Source organism: Zophobas morio, unplaced genomic scaffold (genome assembly GCF_036711695.1).
Source record: "Zophobas morio isolate AGI-343-1 ecotype UQ-CSIRO unplaced genomic scaffold, CSIRO_AGI_Zmor_V1 ptg000004l, whole genome shotgun sequence".
Taxonomy (NCBI): Eukaryota; Metazoa; Arthropoda; class Insecta; order Coleoptera; family Tenebrionidae; genus Zophobas; species Zophobas morio.
The window spans coordinates 105,730-132,867 of NW_026972109.1; the positions used below are offsets into that span (position 1 = coordinate 105,730).

At 36.1% G+C, this 27,138-nt stretch overlaps 3 protein-coding genes and 1 long non-coding RNA gene across 6 annotated transcripts in view; 2 read left to right on the top strand and 2 right to left on the bottom strand.

The window, feature by feature from the left end:
- Positions 1 to 17,635, top strand: part of LOC135136419 (5-hydroxytryptamine receptor-like) — a 118,098-nt gene extending 100,463 nt beyond the window's left edge. The window contains exons 3-5 of the mRNA XM_064065677.1: positions 9,464 to 9,707; positions 16,212 to 16,961; positions 17,059 to 17,635. Coding sequence (XP_063921747.1) covers positions 9,464 to 9,707; positions 16,212 to 16,961; positions 17,059 to 17,194 — 1,130 coding nt within the window. The 3' untranslated portion in view covers positions 17,195 to 17,635. The remainder of the gene's footprint in view (positions 1 to 9,463; positions 9,708 to 16,211; positions 16,962 to 17,058) is intronic.
- LOC135136428 (uncharacterized) lies at positions 16,777 to 19,507 on the bottom strand. Of its 3 annotated transcripts, none has more exons than XM_064065688.1 (5): positions 19,236 to 19,507; positions 18,983 to 19,177; positions 18,871 to 18,934; positions 18,724 to 18,825; positions 16,777 to 18,659 (listed from the first exon to the last, which is right to left on the bottom strand). In XM_064065688.1, exons 1-4 carry the CDS (start codon positions 19,300 to 19,302, stop codon positions 18,744 to 18,746), a joined length of 408 nt encoding a protein of 135 aa, XP_063921758.1. In that variant the 5' UTR covers positions 19,303 to 19,507; the 3' UTR covers positions 16,777 to 18,659; positions 18,724 to 18,743. The 3 variants fall into 3 exon arrangements, with proteins under 3 accessions (XP_063921758.1, XP_063921767.1, XP_063921774.1); XM_064065697.1 differs by having other exon boundaries at positions 17,706 to 18,659; positions 19,016 to 19,177; XM_064065704.1 differs by having other exon boundaries at positions 17,706 to 18,659; positions 18,990 to 19,177.
- A 107-nt stretch (positions 19,508 to 19,614) lies between these two features.
- Positions 19,615 to 20,128, bottom strand: LOC135133718 (uncharacterized). The gene is made up of 3 exons (XR_010281200.1): positions 20,063 to 20,128; positions 19,818 to 20,009; positions 19,615 to 19,766 (listed from the first exon to the last, which is right to left on the bottom strand). It is a non-coding gene; the product is annotated as an uncharacterized LOC135133718 (long non-coding RNA).
- Positions 20,129 to 24,350: 4,222 nt separating this feature from the next.
- Positions 24,351 to 27,103, top strand: LOC135136331 (ADP-ribosylation factor-binding protein GGA3-like). Its single transcript, XM_064065564.1, has 7 exons — positions 24,351 to 24,465; positions 24,520 to 25,088; positions 25,142 to 25,361; positions 25,418 to 25,681; positions 25,736 to 25,859; positions 25,908 to 26,406; positions 26,456 to 27,103. Exons 1-7 carry the CDS (start codon positions 24,426 to 24,428, stop codon positions 26,657 to 26,659), a joined length of 1,920 nt encoding a protein of 639 aa, XP_063921634.1. The 5' UTR covers positions 24,351 to 24,425; the 3' UTR covers positions 26,660 to 27,103.
- Positions 27,104 to 27,138: the final 35 nt, after the last annotated feature.

A 27,138-nucleotide genomic window follows, 5' to 3' on the forward strand; every position in this document is an offset into this window, starting at 1 on the left:
CTGCTTGCCGTGGCGGTTTTATTAGATTTGTTTCCCCACGTTCTTGCTAAATTTAATTGATATTTGGGGGAATCGCGAGGAACGAACTATTGTTGTCGCTGAAAAAAATACGACGGGAAAGTTCGGAATCCGATGAATTGATAATGTTGCTAAATAAAGCCGTGTTTACTTATGAGATTACGCTGTTTGGGAGCAAAGAAGTGGCACGAATCTACCCGTCTTTGAAAAATTAAACAAGGCGCAATGTAAACGAAAACGTACAAAGAGGGTGAAGTCTCGTAAAAACACAGTCTGTTTGGAGAAAGAACGTGATAATTCAGCCGGTTTTGACGAACACGCGTGGTAGCAAGTAATCACAAAAATATATTTAGAGCCAACGGGAAAATGGCCTCTCAGCAACTTTAACTTCAAGTGTTTGTTCATGGACGTAAAAATTATTTAATTTTAATAAAAACCCTCTTTTTGCCCCCGTCGTTCCATCCCCTCGAATCTGAGTGAATACGTGCCTTCGATGAATATTTTAACCTGGCCTCACCTGCGTTGATCAAAAGACTTTTCACTTTTCGTCGGAAATTTCACAATTTCATTTACCCATGTAAGCACTTAACGTTATTATCCCGGATCCGAGTCGAAATGAAATTACAGATTTGATTTGAGATTAATAATAAAACGCGAGCTATAGCCCCTTCATTTAAATGTTGCAACGAAGAAAATCCACGAATTCACTCCGGAGCTGATCCTCAACGAACCTTAAAGAGTTTTATTACTCGGAAAATTTCCCGCATACGTCCGTCTGCAAAAAGCTAAAGGAAAAGCTCCGCTAGGCTTTTCCCGTTCGCATTTAAATCTTACTATAGTTTGGCAAGTCGTAAAAATTAACTCGCTATAATTCTCTATTAAAAAGATTTATGTACACATCATTTGCCGGGTTTTATTTAAAATTGCGTTACGGCTGAAAAATCCGCCCGTCAGCCTCGTATGATTGATAGCATTAATAAAGCATTTTTCTCCCGCAAAATGCTCTAGTCACAAAAGATGATAAAATATCGATGGCGACGAAACGACTAACTTTCATTGTTTTTGGTAAAGTTTCACTTCAATTCAAAGTGGGATCAGGTGCCGGCTAATAAATTAGCCTCCGTAAAATTGATAGTGCAGCGGCGGATGTTATTAATAATCTATGGAGGTCTTTGTACGAGATTCGCATTGCAGCTGATTTATATCGCCGTGTTTACATGACTCGCATTTTTCCGGCATTGTTGATGTTACATTTCTGTGTAAATCGCATTAATCTGTTCTTATTTTATGAATAATGTATGAGGACTGGATATTAAGGAAAATCGAATGGAGTACCCTGACCGAAACCCTTGCAGCTGGCCTTTGCCTCTTTGCATTACGAGCTAAAATGAGGAAAGAAAGTGAATCTTTAGGGAAGTTTTCTAAATTGATGGCGAGGCCACAATCTATCTAGAGTGTTTCTTTGTTTGAAAGCTTCTTTTTTACTTCACGAGCAATCGCTAAAAGAAGTATCGTATTGTCGCTGTGACAAATGTCTAATTTCACTGTCAAATTGCACATCGGGTGAACAAAGAGATCATTTAGCTACGTTTCGGTCATTTTTATTGAATCCTCAGGACACACAAAGTTGTGTTGCAGACGAAAAAACAATTTAAAATAATTTCAAAAAATTCACACATTCGCAACACACTTCTGTAAAAATGATATGATTTTGAAAAAAATTTGAAAATGGTGGAGGCGCCGGGATAATAAATCATTATTTATTTTTAAATATACTTATTTAAAAAATTTGTGAAATATTTTGACGCCGATTTACATATTTTAAATATACTTATTTAAAAAATTTGTGAAATATTTTGACGCCGATTTACATATTTTATGAGGAATTAACTATCACTTTAAATATACATCACCATTTGACCAAAATAATAAGAAATCTTGCATACATTTAAATTAAAATAATTTTAGTCCAATTTTAGCAAGATTTCCTTTAAAAAAATGACCCCTTTTCGGAACGATTTAACCAATTTAATTTTTTTGCAAATTATTGTAGAGGCGTTTAAACACACATTTTAAAAATTCAAAAAGATCGTAATGGAATAGAAAAAAGTTCGCAACGCAGTCGTGTTTGATACATACATTTCCAAAGTTTGTACAGATAACCCCTTGGCCATTCTCATTTCCAGTTCTTCGACTCCTTTCGATATTTAAAGCCCAGCAAGTTTACTTAACCATCCGACTTCTAAATTCGTTTAATAAACACCATTCACAAATTTAAACATCGGCTGTTCGACTTTCAGTTTCTGCAGTTGTTCCACTGGAATTTCCATTTTAATCCGCGTCTATTTTTGCAAAAAAAAATCGTGTTTGCGCCACCCGGCCGGAACGACGCTTTCATCCGTGGATGAAAAAATCGACAGATGTCGTCTCCTGCCACCTGTGCCCGGTGTCCGGCCATCAAACCGCGCCATCGATCTAATTAAGTAATCGGGAATAAGCCCGAATTTGATAACACAACATGTTTTCGGCCGGTCTGATCCGCTCACTGCGAAAAGGGTTGACAGCCGGTCAATGTTCCACGGGTAACATATAACCTAATTACTGAAAGCCTTACATCAAGCCGCTGCACATTCAGCTAATTTCAGCGCAACTTGACTCCCCGTAACCTACAGGGGTCGTTGATATTACGCTCTGACGTCAGCCGATGTAAGAAATTTCCAATTTCTAAGTAAACACAATCTCGAATTCCGCCGATTCAAATTAGAAAGTCACGTTGCGTACACGGCGACTTTGTTCGAAAAGATACTCCACTTGAGATTAATTAAAATGAAAAAGCGTGTCTGCAGGAGTCGAATAAGACGTCATTGTTAGGTAGCAATTACAGTAGATGAAATTACAGTGCATGATGGGCTTCGTAAAAGCGACATCTCCACTGTTATTACATTAATTCATATTAAATTTGAGGCCGCGTCATTATCCATTATTGAAAGTCAAAATGCAAAATCCGTCTTTCTCTTGTCTGCCTTCCGTCCTCGGTTCGCTGTATTATTGACGGCACGTTACGCTGTTACCAAATATGACGTCAAACTGCGTCCATATTTGACGGTGTAGCTAAATGCAATTACCAAGATACATTTCAGACAGTCGTGGTATTAATAACCCAGCACCCTCGCCATTAATTAACCTCTGGCCTGTGGATAGTGTTCATAGATACTGGTAATTGAAACCGAGGAAACACGTCACGCCATTAATGAAAAAGCGACCGTTTTCTCTATTTTTAACATTTTTTTTTCTTTTTTCTGCGATAAAATGATATTAATATAGACGGGTTGTACATCAAACTCGAGCTTTTTTCAGGTTCTAAGGTCTTGAAAACAGCTCAATCAACCAAAGAAATGTCGTAAAAAGTACCATTTTCTTGTTTTTTCCTCTTTTTTGTGAATTAAACATCATATAATGGCTTGAAGATCCCCACTCTGACAAAGTAGCGTATTTTAAAGGTCCCAGTCGGGTTAAATAATTGTTTTTCGCGCACGTTTTTTGATTTTCTAATACAGCTATTAAAACACCCAAATGACGTCAAAGCGGTTCGTTAATAGTTGAATGTGGTTCTGAAATAGATCTGGTGTAAATCGGGAAGATTGGTAGCCATGACGAGAAATGTCAGGTGAATGTCAGTGGCAAATGACAAATTAAAGTTTCCCGTATTTCGGGAGGTGTAAGGACTTCACTAACTTCTTCACAAGACATTTTAACCAATTTTAACTTACAAAAACTGGAATTGATTCGAATTACACTTGTTGTTATGAAAATTTGAACTTCAAATATTTCATGGTTCGTGTCACACCAACCCATCACCAACCAGGACAAAATTCCCCAGATTTATAAAAAACGCAAATTTCAATTAAAATTTGCGGAAAAACGTGAGCGGTAGAAAAAATAGTATAAATAACTCGTTCATAAGGCCATTGTGGCACTCATCCTTTATATAACTGGCGGCTTCGCCGCTCCTTCTATAAACTTGGCCTTAATATTTTTACCTTACGAAACTCGTTCTTTAATTTACTATAGTGGTGCAATGTATTTAAGGGCGGGTTGGCGGGTCGAGCACTTGTTAAGATAAAACTGATTTTGCCAAATGGCATACCCTCGAAAAAAATAAGGCTGGGTGGGCGGGGCCAATACTTTCCAAGATAAAACTGATTTTAGCAAACGATATACCCTCTACCGTTAATTTTCTTAGAGGGTATGTCATTTGGCAAAATCAGTCTTATTTTAGCAATTACCAGCGACGTCCACTCGCCCTTCATTTTCTTAGAGAGTAGGTCATTTACCAATATCAGTCTTATCTTAGCAGTAGTAGCCCTCTAAAAAGATATAGGGCGGCGGCTGGGGATAGTACTTGCCAAAAGACTGATTTTGTGAAATGACCTACTCTCTAAGAAAATAAAGAGCAAATGGGGAGCGGCGCTAGTACTTGTAACGATAAAACTGACGTTGCCAAATGGCATACCCTTGAACTTAATAACACCAAAGGGGGCGAAAAGGGCAAAAAATATTTATTTGCCCCCCTTTTTTTTCGAATTTTTCAAAATTGGTCCGTTTCGGCCGTGTGGGGTATCATTTCACGCCAAATTTACTCAGAATTACGATTCCGTGCTCGCTTTTGACGTACCTGTTCAAATAAGCGAGAAAAATGCAAATTTGCCTACCCCCCTTTTTTTTTAATTTTTCAAAATTGGTCCGTTTCGACCATGTTGGGTGTCACTTCACGCGGAATTTCCTCAGGACTACGGTTCCGTATTCGCTTTTGACGTATCTCGTCAAATAAGCGAGAAAAACGCAAGTTTGTCTGCCGCCCTTTTTTTTTAATTTTTCAAAATTGGTCCGTTTTCCACTGTGTTGGGTATCACTGCACGCGGAATTTCCTCAGGATTACGATTCCGTATTCGCTTTTGACGTATCTTGTCAAATAAGCCAGAAAAATGCAAATTTGTCTGCCCCCCTTTTTTTTCGAATTTTTCAAAATTGGTCCGTTTTCCACTGTGTTGGGTGTCACTTCACGGGGAATTTCCTCAGGATTACGATTCCGTTTTCGCTTTTGACGTATCTTGTCAAATAAGCGAGAAAAATGCAAATTTGTCTGCCCCCCTTTTTTTTCGAATTTTTCAAAATTGGTCCGTTTTCCACTGTGTTGGGTGTCATTGCACGCGAAATTTCCTCAGGATTAGGATTCCGTATTCGCTTTTGACGTATCTCTTCAAATAAGCGAGAAAAATGCAAATTTGTCTGCCCCCCCTTTTTTTTCGAATTTTTCAAAGTTGATCCGTTTCGATCATGTTGGGTATCACTTCACGCGGAATTTCCTCAGGATTACGATTCTGTATTCGCTTTTGACGTATCTCTTCAAATAAGCGAGAAAAATGCAAATTTATCTGCCCCCCTTTTTTTTCGAATTTTTCAAAGTTGATCCGTTTCGACCATGTTGGGTATCACTTCACGCGGAATTTTCTCAGAATTACGATTCTGTATTCGCTTTTGACGTATCTCTTCAAATAAGCGAGAAAAATGCAAATTTTTCTGCCCCCCTTTTTTTTCGAATTTTTCAAAATTGGTCCGTTTTCGAGCATGTTGGGTGTCATTGCAAGCGGAATTTCCTCAGGATTACGATTCCGTATTCGCTATTGACGTATCTCGTCAAATAAGCAAGAAAAATGCAAATTTGTCTGCCCCCCTTTATTTTCGAATTTTTCAAAGTTGGTCCGTTTCGACCATGCTGGGTGTCATTTCACGCGGAATTTCCTCAGGATTACGATTCCGTCTTCGCTTTTGACGTGTCTCTTCAAATAAGCGAGAAAAATGCAAATTTGTCTGCCCCCCTTTATTTTCGAATTTTTCAAAATTGGTCCGTTTTCCACCGTGTTGGGTGTCATTTCACGCGGAATTTCCTCAGGACTACGATTCCGTATTCGCTTTTGACGTATCTTGTCAAATAAGCCAGAAAAATGCAAATTTGTCTGCCCCCCTTTTTTTTCGAATTTTTCAAAATTGGTCCGTTTTCCACTGTGTTGGGTGTCATTTCACGGGTAATTTCCTCAGGATTACGATTCCGTTTTCGCTTTTGACGTATCTTGTCAAATAAGCGAGAAAAATGCAAATTTGTCTGTCCCCCTTTTTTTTCGAATTTTTCAAAATTGGTCCGTTTCGACCATGTTGGGTGTCATTTCACGGGGAATTTCCTCAGGATTACGATTTCGTCTTCGCTGTTGACGTATCTCTTCAAATTAGCAAGAAAAATGCAAATTTGTCTGCCCCCCTTATTTTTTCGAATTTTTCAAAATTGGTCCGTTTCGACCATGTTGGGTGTCATTTCACGCGGAATTTACTCAGGACTACGATTCCGTCTTCGCTTTTGACGTATCTCTTCAAATAAGCGAGAAACACGCGAATTTGCCCCCCTTTTTTTTCGAATTTTTCAAAATTGGTCCATTTCGACCATGTTGGGTGTCATTTCACGCGGAATTTCCTCAGAATTACGATTCCGTTTTCGCTTTTGACGTATCTCTTCAAATAAGCGAGAAAAATGCAAATTTGTCTGCCCCCCTTTTTTTTCGAATTTTTCAAAATTGGTCCGTTTCGACCATGTTGGGTGTCATTTCAAGCGGAATTTCGTCAGGATTACGATTCCGTATTCGCTTTTGACATATCTCTTTAAATAAGCGAGAAAATGCAAATATTTTTATGGTAATGTTTATTTAAAACCGGGTATTAATGCGTTTCAACACAAATAACGAAACACGTATTTAAGCATTTTCGAAGATTCGACCCCTAAGGGAGTGAAAAGTAGTGTCTAATTTTGAGCGGCTAAGTTTGTATAGGAACAATATTTCTACTATAAATTGAAATTTTTACATGAAACTTGGTATTAATGTTCTTCAACACAAATAAGGAAATCCATATTTAAGCATTTTCTAAAATTCAACCCCTAAGGGGGTGAAATGTGGAGGCTAAATTTGTATGGGATAATATTTCTATTGTATATTTACATTTTTACGTGAAGCTTAGTATTAATGCTCTTCAACACAAATAACGAAACACGTATTTAAATAATTCCTAAATTCAACCCTTAAGTGTGTGAAAAGTGGTGGCTAACTTTATATGGGAAAATTATTTCTATTATAAATTTTTGACGTGGAATTTAGTATTAATGCATAATGAAACACCTATTTAAGCATTTTCCGAGACTCAACCCCTAATGGGGTGAAAGGTATTAGTTAAAGTTGTATGGGAAAAGTATTTCTATTGAAAATTTAAATTTTTACGTGAAACTTGATTTGAATTAATACTCTTCAACACAAACAATGAAACCCCTATTTAAGCATTTTCCAAGAATCAACCCCAATAGAGAGTGAAATGTGGAGGATAAGTTTGTATGGGAAAAATCTCGTAATGCTCTTCACTACAAATAATTTTCCTGACACCTGGTATATCGGAAATAATTGATGGTAATGGACAATGTGATGTCATATATATTGATTTCGAAAAAGCTTTCGACAAAATAGATCATTGTTTATTACTGCAAAAGCTCTGTAATATTGGCTTCACAAACCGCGATCAGGGTCGTACTTACAAATTTGTGACAAGTTTAACTGAATTTATAATTTTCCAAAATTTTCAATTTTTGAAAACCTTTATCTTATCGGTAAAGTCAATAAGGCGCTGTCAATTTATTTTATCACACGATTAAATGATAATATAATCAAAACCTCAAAATCCCGCGATAATGCACCACTAAATACTGGATCAGATAAAAATTTTTAATGTGCTTTTTATAAACTGGATGTACGCATTTCAGGTAAATTTAGCACTTTCTGTGTAGAAAAAACTGAGTGGGTGAATGAAGCTTGATCAATATATAAAAACTGTTCAAACTTTGAGAAAAAGTGCGTCCTCATTTAATAATAAAATAAGCTATAATTAAAAACATATACCAGTAATCCAGTGTACATAAACCGTCTGATAATGCTTACTTAATACCAATATGGCTGTAAACAAAGCCAACAGAACAAACAAATGTGAGCATAAGGGACAAATTAACATAAATGGATTACAAACTTTCGTCGGATTGTTATGGTAGAAAACGCCAGACGAAGCCCACTTTTTACCAGAATAAAACCCACACTGTTTATACTTCTTGAAGTAAACAAACAAACGAAACAAAAATCTGCGGAAGTGAATGTCTTTTCTTGTTCTGTCTAAGTGCAAATCCGCACAACGATTGCTATTTGTATGTTTATTTTCGAACAGAACGAAATGTAAAATATACGTTCTACGGCTACGCTACAAAAATACACGAATGCACTTTTTGTGGAACTCGAGAAGCCATAACTTAAGAGCTTTCGTGTTTTAACTCTCAGCGGAGCGACGAGGTTGCGTCATTGGCGAAATTGCAACAAGGGCTGTAAAACTGCATGATACGAACTAATAAAAATTCTGGTGGATGCGCCGGCTAACAGGAACAAGTTATCGATTGTAATGAAAACTTATGAAATAAAAACCGAAAGGACTCTTCAGTTTTAACGATTGTAGCAGGATTTTGTTACAAGTTTAACTTTGCTCGGTAGGAAACTCAAGTACATGTTATTTATTCTTTTGTGATAAAATCACAGCACTTTTAAAAATGATACACATGAAAATAATACCCTATTCCCCGGTTCCATATTCTCAGAATATAATACAAATATTTCACAACGTACACAATAACGATGTAAGAAATATTCCTCAACTATATATTCTCCTCCATCTGGGAATGTACAATAAATACATTATTTATATATCGAAGGAGAACAGTGAGACTACCCTTATAAAAGTTTCAAAAAGCCACGCCCAAGCCCGGTTGTAAACACATCGAACTTTCTGCCCGAAAATGATTATTAAAATTACCCTAAAACAGCGAAAATTTATGGCCACTCCTGCACACCCCTTGAATACTAAGCAACATTTTATTTAATCTCCTCGAACAAAAAAGGTGGTTGTTATTCATTTTCATTGTAAAAGGAAATGTTTGTTGTATCTTTTGCAGCTTGACGACGTTTCCTCACGGAATACAAAATGTACAAAAAGTGGAGTGTCGGAAGGCGAGACAAACGAATTTCGCTCTTGTTTAAATACAATGTTCCACGGCATTATTTTAAATTACGTGCGGTTAAACAGACCACGACGCCGTTAGGTGCATTTGTAATACAGAGACTGAAATAATTTGACTGTGCGGAATCTGGAACTCGCTAGTTAAACTAGAACACCCAGGAATATTTAATTTCACGTTTTCTCACCCCAATTCTCTATTGTCGCATGCCGTGCAGACGCGGCATAATCCAACAATATTTTCTATTTTTCCGCGGCCGTAAACTTGTGACTTTATTTTAGCGTGTTTTTTCAATTCCAGGGAACGTATTTGTGATAGCAGCCATCCTCCTCGAACGAAATCTCCAGAACGTGGCAAACTACTTGATCTTATCCCTGGCTGTGGCGGATCTGCTCGTAGCTTGTTTGGTGATGCCCCTAGGGGCAGTGTACGAAGTTAGCCAGGAGTGGACTCTGGGGCCTGAATTATGTGACATGTGGACGTCCAGCGACGTCCTTTGCTGCACGGCTTCAATCCTGCACCTGGTCGCCATAGCGCTGGACAGGTAATGTAATCTCTTTTAATCGACGTAAAATAAAATCTGTAACGTTCCCTCACAAAGAATCGCTTTGACGGGATTATTTTCATGTTGCGGTTTAGCCCAGGTCGCCCTTTTTTGTTAGCCGAAACCTAATCGCCCCCCGCGTCGCACAAAAATTAAAAAATCCAATACAACGAACGTGATAATAAATCTTTTTACATAATCAAATTTAACGCTGCTTTAGACGCTGGGGTATAATTTGATCGACAGAAACACAATTATCCTGAAAGACTGTTTCAGAAGTTTGTATTATCTACTGGGATTGAGTTATTCATTAAAGTGTCGAAGAATTCTTACCTGATTTCATTATGTTTAATTGAGTTAAGAAAAGAGATGAGGGAGACGCTTTAATTTCGTGCTCGGAAATAAAAACGAAGCCTGTGTTCGGTATTAAAAAAAACGAACCGGATTAGCTTTACATTTTTAGTCTTACGTACGTGGATTTACTTTTCCAAAAATTAAATAACCGCAAAAAATATAGAGAGATGTGGAATTATTTGAGAAAATTTTCGCTCGGGGAATGAAATCTAATTAAGTTTAGAGAGTAAATGCGCAAAGTGTCTAAACGAAATTAATTGAGATAAAGTGTAACGTGTACAGTGTGTTTTATTAGAGAGAACCACAAGCAACCCTCGTCATTTATCCGACACAAAACCAAAATTAAGATCGAGGTACAGACACTAAATTCCGACAATATTATTATTTCCTGATTAATGCGCGCTTATTTCAGTCGCGCGCATCCATATCACCCTGAACAAACATCAAAAAACCGGGGCTCAGTACGAAACCTTGTCTCACCGGTTATTTTAGTAAAAACTAGTTTAATGACACAATGTGGACTTTGGTCAGTTAATAAATAACACAATTATTTCAAACCGACTATCAGCAACAGCTTGTGTGGACAGTTGGCTAAATAACACACCTATCAATCATTCAGTCGAACGTAGATATCTAGAAGCGCCTAAAATACACTCGGATTAGCCGAAAAACAAACCACAAAATGTGTACTTCTCTCGCGTAATCAATATTCCAAATACAAAAATTTATGTACCTGCCTATAAGAGCGAGATCAGCATAAATATGGATTTGTATCATAACCAATAGGCGAACTTCCCGCTCGAATGACTTTTTCTCTGTGTATTTGCATAAAGCAGTCAAGTGTAAAACGCCATTTGAACAGTATTCTCTCGTTTTACACATACACTGTCAAAGCAGACTTTCACTACAACCACGAAATTCCCACCAAATATTGAAATCTCCTCCCCAACGAGATAAATTAAAGGGAAAAGCGGCGGATTTTAGATAATGTTATGAAAAGTTTAAAACGAGACATCTGCATCCGCCAATCAAAATCCACGACAGCCGATGCGACTCGATAACCCTTAATCATACTCCCTTTATTTTATTTAACTTTCTGGCACACTTGACTGGTTAACGTTTCACTTAACAACCCTTTAAATAGGTACTCGAAACGGATGTAACGATATTAGGGAAAGTTTTATCTCTGCCAGGAACTGGGTTTTATCGAGACCGCTGTGCAGGAACGATAAAAAGACCACAAGATTTTTTTAAAAGGCCTCTCAAGTGCACACTAGTTTCCTTTACATGAACGTACTTAATGGAGGGAAATTTTATATGCCTCCTGCTAAATACACATTGTGATAAGCACGAAAAATTGAAATATAGAAGAACTGAAAACTCAAAAAATCGGAAAAAATTAATAATTTAAAAATTGAAAAGTTAAAATTGAGAAACCGAAAAACTGAAAAATTACAAAATTGAACGAAATATCAAAAAATTAGGAAATTAAAAAATTGAGAAACAGAAAAGTCAAAAAAGCAGAAAAATCGAAACATTGTAAAATTCAAAAATTGAGACATCGAGAAATCGAAAAATCAAGGAGTCGAAAAATCGAGAAGTCGAAAAATCAAAAAATTGAGAAACCGAAATAGGCCAAAATCGAAAAATCGAAAACTTAAATATGGAAAAATTGATAAAGCGAGAGATTGAATAATCAAAACATCGAAACATCCGCATCTCAATATATTAAGATCTCAAAAAATTTAAAAATTCGGAAATTTAAAAAATTAAAATATAGAACTGGAAACTCGAGAAACCGAAAAATCTAGAAATTTAAAAATTAAAATATGGAAAAGTTGAAAAATTGAGAAATTGAAATAAAAAACAAAAAACTGAAAATCCAAAAATAAAAAATAGAAAAATCTTGAAGTCGAAAAATTGAAGAATCGAAGTATTGAAAAATATCAAAACTGAAAGAAATATCCAAAAATTGAGAAATCGACAAACCAATAAAGCGAAGTCGAAAAATCGAAGAATTGAAGAACTGAAAAATCGAAACTTCGAAAAGTGGGAAAATCAAAAATAGATTAATTGAGAAATCAGAAAACTGAAAATTTAACCCAAAAATTTGAAAAATTGAAAAATTTAAATACTGAAGAACTGAAAAGTCAAAAAATCGAGATATCGAAAAAACTAAAGTTTAAAACAATGAATAATTAAAATATCGCAAAATTGAAGAATCGAGAAATCCAATTCATTTCGAAAAATTGAAAAATCGGGACATTGAAAAATTGGAAAATCCAGAAATTGAAAAGCTCAAAAGAAAAAAATCGAAAAACCGAGAAATCCAAAAATCGAAACATCGAAAAATTCAAAAACTGAGACTTCGAGAAATCGAAAAATCGGAGGAGCGAGAAATTGAGGAGTCGGAAGCCGAAAAGGAAAGTTAAAAATTGAAAAATTGAGAAACTGAACAATCAAAACAACGAAACATCTGAATTCGATAAATTGAGAAATTAAAAAATTGAATACATAATCGAAAAATTTTAGAAAAGAAAAACTGGAAAATCGAAAATTAAAATTCAAAAAATCGAAAAATTGAAAAATTGAAATATAGAAGAACTGAAAACTCGAGATATCGAAACACCTAGAATTTTAAAGAATGAAATATTAAAATATCGAAAAGTTTAAAAATTGAGAAATCGAAGCATTAAACAGTCGCAGAATTGAAAAATCTAAAGTTTACAATAAATTGAAAATTCAAAAAGTAAAAAATCGAGAAATCAAAAAAATCCATCAATTCAAAAATCGAAAAGTCGAAAAATTGAAATATTGAAAAATCTCATAACTGAAAGAAATTCAAAAAATTGAGAAATTAAAAAATTGGAAAATTGAGAAATTAAAAAACCAAAAAATCGAAAAATTGAAGAATTGAAGATGTGAAAAATCGAAACTTTAGGAAGTCCAGAAATGGACAAATAAAAAAAATAGTTTAGAAATCGGCAAACTGAAAATTTAGAAACGTGAAAATTTGAAAAATTGAAACATCGAAAGATTGAGAAATCGAAAAATAAAAAAATCAAGAAATAGAAAATTTAAAGAATGGAGGAATCGGAAAAGCCCAAAATTGAAATATTGAAAAATTGAGACATTTAAACTTGAAAAATCGAGAAATCGACAAGCCGAAGAATCCCAATAGCGCATTTAGGTATAAATCACAAGATCAGGACTATTCTACTTTTTAAAATTTAAATAACATTATCAATTGGAAAATGTTGATTTTTTTTCCAAAAATCTTGACGTCTAAGGTGAAATGAAAACTCGACACGGCTGCATAAACCGTAATCGGGGCGAAACTACAATTTTACTATTGTAAAATTTGGAGATTGCGTCATTTCATTGTTCATTGTTCATGACAAATTTTGGTGAGTGTAATTTGATAATACAATTTCAAATATAAATTTTGTCATTCGGGAACGTTATGTATTAAATCGTTAAGATGTTCAAGAACTTTGTTCACTTATTCGTTGTAAAGTCCAATGGTCGAAATGGGTTAGTTCTTCGTTTAGTTTCAGATCAACTCTAACGAATATCGGTTTATATATAGATAAATCGCTTAAGACTTGCGTCTGGTTCGGTTTAGCCCTATACTAAATACATTGAAAACATCGTCGCGGTTTCCGTAGTTGCATTTTAAAAATATGAGATATATCGCTTTAAAAAAATTATATTTCGAATTAACAAACTTCAGTCCAGGGGACCTCCATATTTATTTTCATATCTAGTATGCAGTTTTTACAAAAAAAAAATTATAAAGTTGAACAACTTTTACATCACATTTTAACCGGCACATTGATGCATTTTTTGACGAAGTGCTGAAGTTTTTTGCATTCTGAGATAGGAGGTCCCCTGGGGAAAAGTGTCAGCTTTCTTTTGATACCATTTATAATATTAAAAAATCCACGACTGAGGTAACTAACTCGCGAAAAGTCAAAATCTATTGAAACGAGAAATCGGCATTAAACGAGCTGTGATGCGGTAGCAGAATACAGGTTTACTTAGATTCTGACTTGGTTGGAGATTTCAGTATTTTAAAAATGCAATTCCGGAAACTACGACGATGTTTTCAATGTATTTAGTATTGGGCGAAACCAAACCAGACGCTACCCTTAAAGCCGATATTGGCCTGAGTGTGCTTTGGTCTGTAGATCAAACAAGTTCTCAGGTGACGAAAAATTGCATGTGGGAGGAGACTTCGGATTACAAATCGTGCCAAGAAAGACATATTTGGGATAGATGGATTTTCAGGTGCTTGACTAGCGGTAATTTTAAATTGTTTGCTGTCGTTCGCGAAGTGAAGAACACAATTTCATTAAAGTGATAATTATAAAATTATCATAATCACTATTGGTATTAATTAACACAAAATGGCGCGCAAGTTATCAGTTGATTTCGTTAATAAATTCATAGAAACCTATATGGGATTTTTTCATGCCTTAGAAAATTAAAAAGTATAAAATACAATAACAAAAATTTTAAAATGCGGTTTACGAAAAATTAGTTGACCTGTGCAAAGAAGAAAATTTTGGAAACGCTGACAAATATAACATCTTAAAAAAAAAAACACTTGAAGAAGTGCTTTCGGCGTAATATTTTTGATGCTCGCGTGAACAAAATACTCTATGTCAGTGTGCAGTGCGCAAAGAGTTAACTGTGCAGATCTAGCCGAAAATCCGAAAACCAAATCGCTGTGTGTAGGGCCAGCATAACGGAAGTAATAAATCATCCCATGGGTTGAAGAACATTGGGTCAGTGCAATGATGTCGGTGTTATATATCCCGAGAGGGGCCCAATACACCCAATAAAATCGAACAGACAAAATAAAGCTTCAAACAGAATTATTTTTATACTAAAATTCTGAAGGTTATTAACTGCACATTTTATTTATTTATTTATTTATTTTATCTTGTTTTCGAACTATAATAAATATTTCAAACAATGTCTGTAACTTATTTTAATGTAAATTATATTCATGTGGTTAACAAAATCAGATGTAATATTAGTGTGATTTTGACCTTATTCTAGATTTTATTACAGCAGAACGGCGTATCCTTTTTAAATTTTAGAAGTTACGGAAACTAGTTCAAGAAACAATTAGTTATCTCGTATTTTTGGAACAAAATCTACCAAAATGTCCGATAACAGCAATTGTTTTTCATAGAAACAAACAGTCTTCAAAGCAGCCTTTAACAACTCGATATTACAAACATGCCTCTTAAGTTCTTTATGCGTTTTTTTCTCTCTTGTAATTATTTGTAATGTTAACGCCGAAAGTTCTGTTATTTACTTTGAACATATATTTTCATTTTTTGTTAATATTTTTGTAACACCACGAATCTACATTTTACTTAAAATCTTGTTTTACTTTAATCTTACAAAACTAAACAATTATACCAGTTTAAAAACCCTTGGAAAGTTTCTGTCAGCCTTCAGATATAGTCATATAAAAATAGACGTCAAATTCATTTAAATTCAATGTTTGATGGCGCCATCTGATGTAGAGTAAAATAAACCTAATACGTTGGCTCACTGTAGTGAAAATGCGCGTTGACAAAAAATTTGTCCCACGCCCCCTAGATTCCTTGTCCTAAAGCTCACTATTTAGGCGAAGTAAAATTTGTATTAGGTTGTCCAACTATAATATACTTAAACAATGATAGTAGTTATACAGTGGGGCTCCTAGCTCAGTTTGACCTCATTTGACCTGAGCTAGGAGCCCCACTACTTTTTATCGAACGTTTGTCAGCGGCTTGTGCTCGGTTGACCTGACCCCGGTGACGGTCGTGTTTTGCGCAGACTCGATCTATACACTAAATAACATAACATTAAAATATGTTTTATTTAAACGCAAAAGAACTGTCAGGTGTGGGATTCGAACCCACGCTACCTTGAGTACACTTAATTGTTTTATTTATAAATCTCTACTTAAGCTATATGAGGGGATAGTCGGGATAGAACTCGATAACTTTCGATAAGTGGCGCTCCTAGCTCAGGTCAAATGAGGTCAAACTGAGCTAAGAGCCCCGCTATATAACCACTCTTAATAATAATAACAATAAAAGGTCTTTATTCTGCATTAAAGAGGAGTCATTTAATACCAACTTTCAGGTATTGGGCCGTCACCAACATAGACTACATCCACCAGCGCACCTCCAAGCGAATCGGCATGATGATCTTCATCATCTGGCTCGTGTCCTTCTTCGTCTGCATCGCCCCTCTGCTGGGCTGGAAGGACCCTCAGTGGAACGACCGCATCCGCGACAAAGAATGCCTCATCAGCCAAGACCTCTACTACCAGATTTTCGCCACGGCTTCCTCCTTCTACCTTCCACTCCTCGTCATCCTCATCCTCTACTGGCGGATATTCCAGACGGCCCGTAAACGCATACGAAGGCGGCAAGTGATCGGAAGTAGCGCCAACCCCTCGTCCCAGAACCCGGCAGCCGGAGGCATAGCAGGCGGGCTTGCGGCCGCCAGCGGCACCGGAGGCATAGCCGCCGCAGTCGTGACAATCATAGGCCGCCCCCTTCCGACCATCTCCGAAACGACAACCGCGTTCACCACGGTCTCTTCCAACAACTCCAGTCCCGAAAAGACTTCTTTTGCGAACGGCCTCGAGGCTGACATGCCCACGACTACCGACTGCAGCGTGACGTACCAGCCGCAGCACTACCCGGTGAAGAGAAAATCGCGAGATAGTGCCGACTCGAAGCGCGAGCGGAAAGCGGCGAAGACTCTAGCTATAATAACTGGTGCTTTCGTTCTATGTTGGCTGCCGTTCTTCATCATGGCGGTGCTGCTGCCGATCAACTCCAAGTTGTTCCAGAAGTACGTCATCTCGATATTCCTTTGGCTGGGGTAGGTGATCAATCTTCTTTAAAAATTTAAGTCGGATTCATAAACCGCAACTACAGGAATACGTTGTTTTATGAAATTTTGGTGTTTTTCTGTGAAGGTACTGCAACTCGATGCTGAACCCTATCATCTACACCATCTTCAGCCCCGAGTTTCGGCACGCCTTCAAGAAGATCCTGTGCGGTCGTAACTACGCCAGGAGGAACAAACATTTCGGAATCCGGCACTTTCAATGATGGCGGCAAAGTGATCGTTTACCTTCGGATACGGAGCATCCGGTGGCCGCCCGGCTGGCGGCCAGTGTGGCGGCGACGGCGGTCGCGTCAGGTCCGAGAAACGTCACATTCAAGTGTGACTGATCCGACGAGAAACGATCACGCAGTTCTGTGTCACCGATAGACTGTGAGAGCAGCAGCGGCGAGCACGAGCACGGACTCGGGCGAAGGGTCATGCTCGAGCTGCGGCCATTTTAAACGGGTATACGGACAATGAGGGTGTTCTCCACTCACGACTGAATCGTTATCAAATGACCACTATCGTTTCGTCAAAGCTCATTTATTTGCACGTTTTTTACCAGAGTTTTATTTAAGTACGAGAGACCAATATTGTATTTTTATCAAAGAAATGGAAGACTAACAACTAACGTTAAGACTATGTAAGATAGAGTAGAATCAAAATGTACATAGCTTATTTATCGAGGGTGAATGATACTTATAGGACTATTAGATAATGTTACACTGTAAATGCAATAAAGTTATACACTGAAGATTTTATTTGTGATGTTATTAGGTCGTATATAGTAAAAATGTGATGTACAATCAACCAGGGAAAACATCGGGCCATAATCTACTCACTGAGTTAATTCTTTCGGTTTTGTTTCGACTGGTCCTATCGGTAAATTATGGTCTGTCATTTGTTTCGTGGCATGAATTTATAGTTTTCCCTCTCCAATTCATTCTAAATTCGTTAAAAGAAATAAATTTCGAAAAAGTGCTTCCCTTAATAGTGTATGTCTATTGTGATATTGTTTAATATTAATGTAAAAACGGAACTATTGGAACGTTATTATCATACTTTTGAGCCCTGAGAATGATAAAAACGCCAATAAAATATTGTTACATTATTCTTCTATTATTAAATGTATGGAAATTTAATTAACAATAATGTATATTCATGTAATAATTTAATAAAAAATATTTATGTTAAAATATGCGCATAAATTTAAACACAACCTAGCGTTCAACATAACCTCACATTCGTCGCATGGCTGCCACTCGCCTCGATTTTAATAGTCACGTACATCGTAAAATTAAAAATAAACCAGACGCTATCTACCTCAGTGGAGAAATAAATCACGGAGATTCGATTTAGATCCCACATATTCAATTTTAACTACGATTTACTTTACTGGATTACTTTTATACGCACCGGGTTATAAATAATGGTGGAGACATTTATCAACACCGAAAAAAATTAACCTCCGCTTCCTGTATTATAAATTTACACAGTCCAAAAGGGTCAGCATTTGATTCGCTAAAAAATGTAGGCCATCGGTCGTGTTCCTATACCCACAGTGGTAATAATGGAACAAACGTGTAAAAATTACTACATTTTTCAACTATAAACTAAAGTCATCTACAAAAAAACGTGATGGATTTTCCAAACCAAAGTAGTATAATAATGCCTTATCTGTGCAAAGTCCTGCAAGGTTAAACGTATAATATTATATGCATAAAATTAATTATTGTAAAGCATAAACACTTACTTTTCATATCCAAAATGGTGCTATAACATAATTTTGTACGACATCATTAATCTTCGAACGTTATTCGCTGTCATAAGAAATCGGATAAAGCTTACAACGGGACTAAAAACAAAACTAAGTCACTTGGTAAAATAGACTGAACGTTACCTTGGCAGAAATACTGCGATAAAATCTGCGATAAAACTAAGTACAACGTGAAAAAGCAAGAAGGCTGAAACAATGAAATAAGCACATAATATAGAGAAAAATTAAAACATACAAACTACATTAACCAAAAATAGTTGTCTCTTACGTGGACACTCGCCAGGTAAAACACACAAACCCGTTTTCTGATCTCTAAAAAGTCCGTTCTTGCAAACACACGCAGATCCAAGTGTGCAGACATGTTGCGACTTAACGCAAGACGTTTCGCAGCTAAGAATCAAACCTCTCGTTTGATTGGCAGTACATCTGTCTGATAAAATAACGTTTTCTGATTGTTATTGTCCGTGCAACTATTTTATTATTAGTACCGTGATTGACAGCTGCAACGGTTGCGAGAAATAATAATAATAATAATAAAATAGCTCTACACAACATAATCGCGACTTGTTTAGAACTATGACTATGTCTAAAGACCAACGTTATGTTAACTAGAGTACTAAAAATGATAATTTCAAGCGATAAATGTGATTCCTGCTTGGTAATAAAGCTGAGTAATACCGGTAGTGCGTCAGTTGCAACATCATTTGAAAATTACTCCATAACACACAAATGTATGTAAAAACGTTAAAACTGATAAACAAAACCGGTACACACAATTAAATTAAATAAATCAGATTTATGCCTCCTTTAGTGCGATTTTTTTAATGTACAATAAAAACCAACCAAAATTTTTAATGGAATCGTAATAAGAGAACTGAGGTTGATAGCACACGAATTTGTACTAAAATACGTTTACAACAAAAAACGCCTAATAGTCACTAGTAATTTGATGGCAGTAACAAGCGGCCTTGGCAGAAACATCTGAAAAAATCTTAATACAATATGTTTAATTCTGAAAACTAGAAACCCATTAGTTACACAAAACTATAACTTAAATACTAAAAACCAACTTATATGTAAAATCATCAATTTAATTTGGTCAGGACAATTCTTTTCCAGCACGCACAATCCATTTTTGTGGTTGCGAAAAAGTTGTTTCTTGCAAACACAAGTCGTTGCAAATCTACAGGTCTGTTTTAAATTGGTGCAAGAAAATTCGCAACTAACCAGAAATCCTAGCGTCTCATTCTGACGGCAAGCGTCTACAGATCACATTATTTGAACCACAAATTTAAAATAATAAGGTGTTTATTACTAATATTTGTTGCAATTACACACAATAAGCAACTAATTTTTAGCACCATTTCGATGACTAACAAGCTGCGTGTGTAATATACGCGAAAATGTTATCACCTGGAAAAATTACTGAAGCGATAAGGACAAATAGTTATTTATTGCGACACTTATTATTAAAGCTCGGATTATATGCAAAATGCATATCTTCCAATTTTCGTTTTTTTGGGAAAATTCTTTGACACAACGAATTTGGTAATTTCAAATTAATTAACGGTAATTAAATTTTGCATATTTTGCATATTTTCAGACTGCTTGCATATTTGGCTGAAAATTGCATATGTATGCATATTTTTTAAAAATCTTGAAAACTTTCATATTTTTCTAGCAATGAAATTTTTAACCATTGTCGGAGCAGGTCGTCTTTGTGACGAAAAACCCAAAATGTGCCTAACAAATGTCCGTCCGGGCGTCTCGTTTTAATTTATTGGGGTTGTTGTAAACTCTATTGTAAACGTTTGAGAAGCGGTACAAACCGAAAAACAAGATGTAGCTTTAATTATTTTATTACGATCATCTACACTTCGAATCAATTTGTCTTGTCACTTCTGAAGTTCAAACGAAATGCACATTTATTCACAGTCCAACGAACTGTTCACATCTTTTAAAATATCAGTAGTTTGTTTTGTGAGTTTATTCATTATTTCTGTTAATTTATTTTTTAAAATGGCAAACAAAGTGCATTTATGGATAAAGCCATATTTAGAACTTTCATTAGAAGGTAATGGAGTGTTTTGCAAACCTTGCGGAAAGATGGTAAGTAATTTTAAAATATAACTAAGTCTTTATTGGTTTTGAATTTGGTATCATTTTACAGATATCTAGTAGCAGAAAGTATCTAATTGATCAACACTGCGGTACCCCTTTACACAAAAAAAAGTGCGACCAGCAGAAAACGTCACGTGTGTCACAGACTTCCATGGATAAGTGTTTAACAAATAGTTTTAAAAAAAGTGAAGACGAAATTTTTAAATCCGACTTGTGTAAAGCATTGCTAACGTCCAACATTCCTTAAATAAGTTGAATAATGTAAGCTTCAAGTCTTTTTTAGAAAAATATTGCAAAAAACCTGTACCCGATGAAAGTACTCTTCGAAAAAATTATGTTAACAATTGTTATATAGATTCTATGCATGAAATTCGACAACATGTTCAGAACAAATACATTTATTTTATGGTAGATGAAACCACAGATGTATGCGGAAGGTACATAACAAATTTATTGGTTGGAAGTTTATGCGAAGATTCTTTCCATAAGCCATCTTTGGTCGCAGTTAAAGAACTTGACAAAACAAACAATGTAACCATAAGTAGATTTATTCAGGAAGCTTTGGCTAATTTATATTTACCTGATTCGATTCCTTTTGACAAAGTATTATTAATGATTTCGGATGCTGCAACGTATATGGTCAAAGCTTCTACTAATTTAAAAATATTTTATCCGAATCTAATTCACTGTACTTGTTTAGCGCATGGAGTTAACAGAGTTGCCGAAGAAATAAGGAATAAATTTCCTTTGATAAACGATCTAATTAATAATGTGAAAAAAGTTTTTATCAAAGCGCCCTTACGTGTTCAGATGTATAAGGAAAAATTACCTGATACACTATTACCCCCAAAACCTATTGTAACGAGGTGGGGTACTTGGTTGGAAGCACCCTTATTTTTATTTTAAATATTTTAAAGAAATAAAAGAAATAATATTTCTTTATGACGACGATGTATCATCGGCAATCAGGGAATCTAAACAAATATTAAACAATCCAAACGTATCTCAGCAATTGTCATATATAAAAAGTAACTATAGTTTAGTTTCGGACACTATTCTAAAATTAGAGAAGAGAGGTATGTCTTTACATGAGTCAATAAGTCTAGTGGAAAATTTGAAAATAACTTTAGAGACTTCTAAGAATAATATTGGTAAGGCAGTTTATAAAAAAATTAATGAAGTGTTGGAGAAAAATGAAGGGTTTAAAATACTCTCAAAAGTACATAGAACACTCTCAGGTGATTTTCGTGACGATGTTTTAGATTTGACGCCGGACATAATTTCATGCCTAAAATATGCTCCTGTTACTTCTGTGGATGTAGAAAGAAGTTTCTCTTCGTATAAGCAAATTTTAAGTGATAGGAGACAATCATTTCTTGTAGAAAATTTAGAGAAACATTTAGTTGTATGTTTCAATGGGAATGTGTCAGATTTTTAGTAAATGCATTAATACATAGGTATGCTTAAGTTGGAGTATTATTTTAATTGTAAACATTAAATAAATATTATTTCTTAATAACTTAATTATTATTGTACGACATATTAATAAAAAAATTGGTCTAAAGAGTTTAGACAGTACTTCCCTCGCTGTCGGAAATGTGACGACTGCATGCCTATTATGTTTTTTTTCGCAGTGGATTTCAAAGAATTCGGTTTTGTAGTTCCTGATTAAATCAATAAAATAAATTTACGCATTCATTAATTTTTTTGAGTCACTCTGTATATGCAAATCCAAAAAATATGAATGGAGTGATAAATGACAAGTACAGGCTCATCATATTTTGTACATTTTAGATATGATTTATTCGGCAAACTTTCGAGCTGACGTCATCAAGTTTTTGGAGGGCATAAGCAAATATATTTTGACTAAACATTTATTATGCTCTTTATGACCTTAAAACATCTGCAAGATTTCAGAGCATTCGGTTTTGTAGTTCCTGATTAAATCAATAAAATATATTTACGCATTCATTAATTTTTTTGAGTCACCCTGTATATGCAAATCCAAAAAATATGAATGGAGTGATAGATCACAAGTACAGACTCATCATATTTTGTACATTTTAGATATGATTTATTCCACAAACTTTTGAGCTGACGTCATCAAGTTTTTGGAGGGGATAAGCAAATATTTTTTGACTAAAGATTTATGATGCTCTTTATAGCCTTAAAACATCTGCAACATTTCAAAGCATTCTGGTTAGCAGATTAAAAATTAAATTTCAAAATGTTGTTTTATAATTTTGATTTTTTTTCCAAAAATCTGGACGTTTCGGGTGAAAAGTCGATTCAGAGTTGTAAACTACATGTGTAGGACTATGTTATTTTATACAATTGAAAACCCATTTACTATGTACAATTTTGAAGTGACGTCATCGCTTTAGTGGTGGGGATGATTAGACAAATTTTGGTTAGCGTTTTACCATCTACATGATATTCTTAATATAAGTACAAAATTTCACAACAATCGGTCGAGTACTTTCGGAGATTATCTGTCTAATCAAAATCCGGGACAACAGACGGACAGACGGACAGACGGACAGACGGACAGACAGACGGAAATGGGAGACCTATTTCTTCGTCTTCTAGGGGTCATGAAAGATCGAGAAAACGTAAAAGTAGAGAGTCGGCCGACGGACTCGATTACAATACTTCCTTTGCTTACGCTCGGGAAGTAAAAATACAATTATATTTTTTTAGTATGATTATTTCTACATAATTTGCATAATCTTTTGCATATTTCCATTATTTCATTGCATATTTGTGAAAAATTTGCTGCATATATATGCGCATATTTTGACTAAATTTACTGCATATAATCCGAGCTTTACTTATTATTAAACCTAGTTTTTACAACAGGTTTCTCATAAATAAAACAAAGAAAATTCACCATACATGAACTCCGTCCAGACATCGATTGTTTTCACGATATGAACTCATGTGAAAAAGCGCATTGCGGTCGCCGTCAAAGTTTAATGTTTTTAGAGTGCTTTGAATAATATTACGATTCATACCACATACTCTGGTTTTTCGCGTCCGACTTGTTGTAGTCTCCCCTACCTTCACAAAACGCTGCTTTTGTAGTCAATCTCCCCTACCATCGATTCTTCTGTATCAGTAAAATCGACACAAATATAAAACGGGAACATTTCTAGAAGTGCTAAAAGCAAAAAATACTTATCTAAATTAACCTAAAAACAGTTTTAGCAACAATTCTTTGCAAACTAACACACACAAAGTTTGGGTTCAAAACACACAACAAACAACAAAATATAGCAAAATAATGACCCCCACACGTTGTGGATGGTTCAATTAAACAAATAAACCTCTTTTAACACAATTTTTCTACAATTTTACAACAATTATGCACTTTCGACCAACTTTTTCAAAGCCCGCTTATTTCAGACGATAATGGCGACGCTTCACTGCGCCACCCGCACCTCACCAAACTCCCTAACGGGGACTTTCGGATTTAAATCCAACACGCGATTGACGTTTCTGACGTTTGACCGACATGAAAATAATATGGTTAAAATAAATTAACTCAATCTCAAACCATGGATTTAGTCACCCAAACTAGTCTCGAGGCCCTCCTCTGTAAGTACCCAACGCGCCCCCACAAGCCCGCTTTTGCCCACTCTCTACTTCCAGTAAAAGCCACCAACTCTCAAAATCAAAACATTGACACGGCCGCCGTCGAGGCTTTCTGCGCCTTAGTAAACAAAGAGAAGGATGGCCCCCACATCGGCGTCAAGGTGATAGCCAACCGGCTTCCCTCGGGCACCGAGCGGGAGCTCCTGCAGACCCTCAACATCCTCGACACGTGCATGGGGAAGTGCGGCGGCCAGTTCCAGTCGGAAGTGGGAAAATTTAGGTTTCTAAACGAGATGATTAAGTTAGTTTCGCCGAAATATTTGGGTTCGCAGACGCCGTTAGTGGTGAAACAGAAGGTTTTGCAGTTGATGTATGTGTGGACGCTGGATTATCCCAAGGAGAGTAAAATCAAAGAAGCGTACGACATGCTGCGCAAGCAGGGGGTTATTAAGGAGATCCCGAACCCGAATATCACGGTGCAGAGTGTGAACGCGGTGCGGAAGAAGCCCGCGAACTCGGTGTTCCAGGATGAGGAGAAATCAAAAATTTTGCAGAAGTTGCTGCAGAGTAAGGACCCAGAGGACATTCAAGCCGCCAATTGGCTCATTAAAAGTATGGTCAAGGAGGTAATTGTAATGTTTTGTGATGACTATTTTTTTACCAGTGTTTGTTGGTTTAGGATGATAAACGCGCAGAGCTTAAAAGCAAACGTGTGTCGGAGCTAGAATCAGTCCAGAATAACGTCAGGTTGTTGAATGAAATGCTGGACTCTTATAAACCGGGAATTTCGTCTGGGGACGAGTTAGACTTAATTAAGGAACTGCATCAAAGCTGTGAGCGCCTAAGGCCAAATTTGATGAAGCTGGCTGCAGAAACCCAGCAGAATGAAGAAATGTTAGGTGAGTGACCTTGAGCAGGCCCTGTCACGAAACCGCGTCCATTATTGTTGTTCCAGGTGATGTTTTACAAACTAGTGATGAGCTAAGTCAAGTTTTTAGTAAATTTAACAAAATTATTATAAAAGGTATTAGTGTTTTGGACGACGGTAATAACCCGTTGCTGGATTTTGATAACTCTGTGAATGCCTCGAATGACGGTGCAAAATGCCAAAATACTGAAACCAAAGAGAATGAAATTGATGTCTTATGTGATATTTTTAATAACTCTAACATTCCTGATTCTGCTGATATTTTACAACCAACCTCAGTATTATCTTGTGGTAATTTACAACCCACTGGGTATAAAAAAAACAAACTATTTAGCGTAATTGTAGATAAAAGTAACGGTGGGCAAGAACCTGAAGTGAACAGATTCAAAGCGCTGGAGGATCTAGACGCACTGAGTGAGCATTTGTTCAAAGAAAACCTCCAATCCACCAGACAAAGCAGTTTTAGCAAGTATACAAAGTCACGCGAGACGTGTCACCATCTCACTGTATTTTCCAGGAATCAAGACAAAATCCCCATGAATCTCCTATCAAAAATCTCAGAAATGAAGCCCCCGCAACCCCTCCCTAAACAAGAAAACTCCATAAATGAATCCCTCAATCTAGACTTAAATTATTTAATTAGTAAACCTAAAGACGAACCCAAAGCCGGCGCGACCGAAAACTCGGGCGACGATTGTTTGGTGGATTTAGCGGACGAGAAGCTCCTGGAAGCCGACGAAAGTGCAATAAACGACAACCAAAGAAAACTTAGTATAAGCGAAACGACTGTGAAAAACCACGACGTCAAGTTGAGCGACATTTTCATCAAACTGGAGGACATCAAACCCAGCACTGTCCCCCCTCTAACAATTCTAAACGACAGGAACGGGATTAGCATAACGTTGCACTTTGTTAAAGACAAGCCCAGGAACGACGTGCACGTTTTCGTCGTAACCACCATAAATAAAAACGAGATGCCTTTAACGAACTATTTATTTCAAGCTGTTGTACCTAAGGTATGAATAATTCGTGTGTTTGTAAATTTTTAGTGATGGTTATTTTCAGGGTTGTAAGTTAAAATTGCAGCCCCCGTCTGCGACGACTCTTCCATCCTACAACCCCTTCCTACCCCCCGCCGCCATAACGCAAATCATGGTAATCGCATGTCCTGAAGATGTACAACTGTTTCTCAAGTTTATTGTAAGTTTTGTGATGGACGACGAGACCTGCACGGAAATGGGCGAAGTTGAAAATCTTCCATTGGTCTAAAGTACTTACTTAAGGCACACAGATTAGTCAAAGTATATTTTTTCTTTAATTAATGTCTAAAATTATATCAATGTGCTTTACTATTAAGTCGTTCAAACTTAATGGAGTCAATTTAATCCACGGGTTAGTGTCATTTTATTAGTGTCAAACTGTATTCAGAATTTAAAGGGATTATTTGTTCGTTAATAACCGCTATGACATTAAGATGCGCATGCGCTTTTTGAGGCATGTCTACGACACCTTTAAATTTACTGTACAGTTTAAGCTGCACACTCACTTAAATCTCATGACGTTTTTTACACTGTTTATGTTTACAAGAGACAGGAGAGCAATGCGGAAGTGCGGCTTTATACATATAGTTCCGACTTTACTTTATTTTGAGTACTTAGAGACTGATAAGTATTTATAGGATTTTTTTCTCAACAAGTAAACAATATAGATAGACACGTCTTTTATTTTTAAAGACTCGTCAGTGTGAA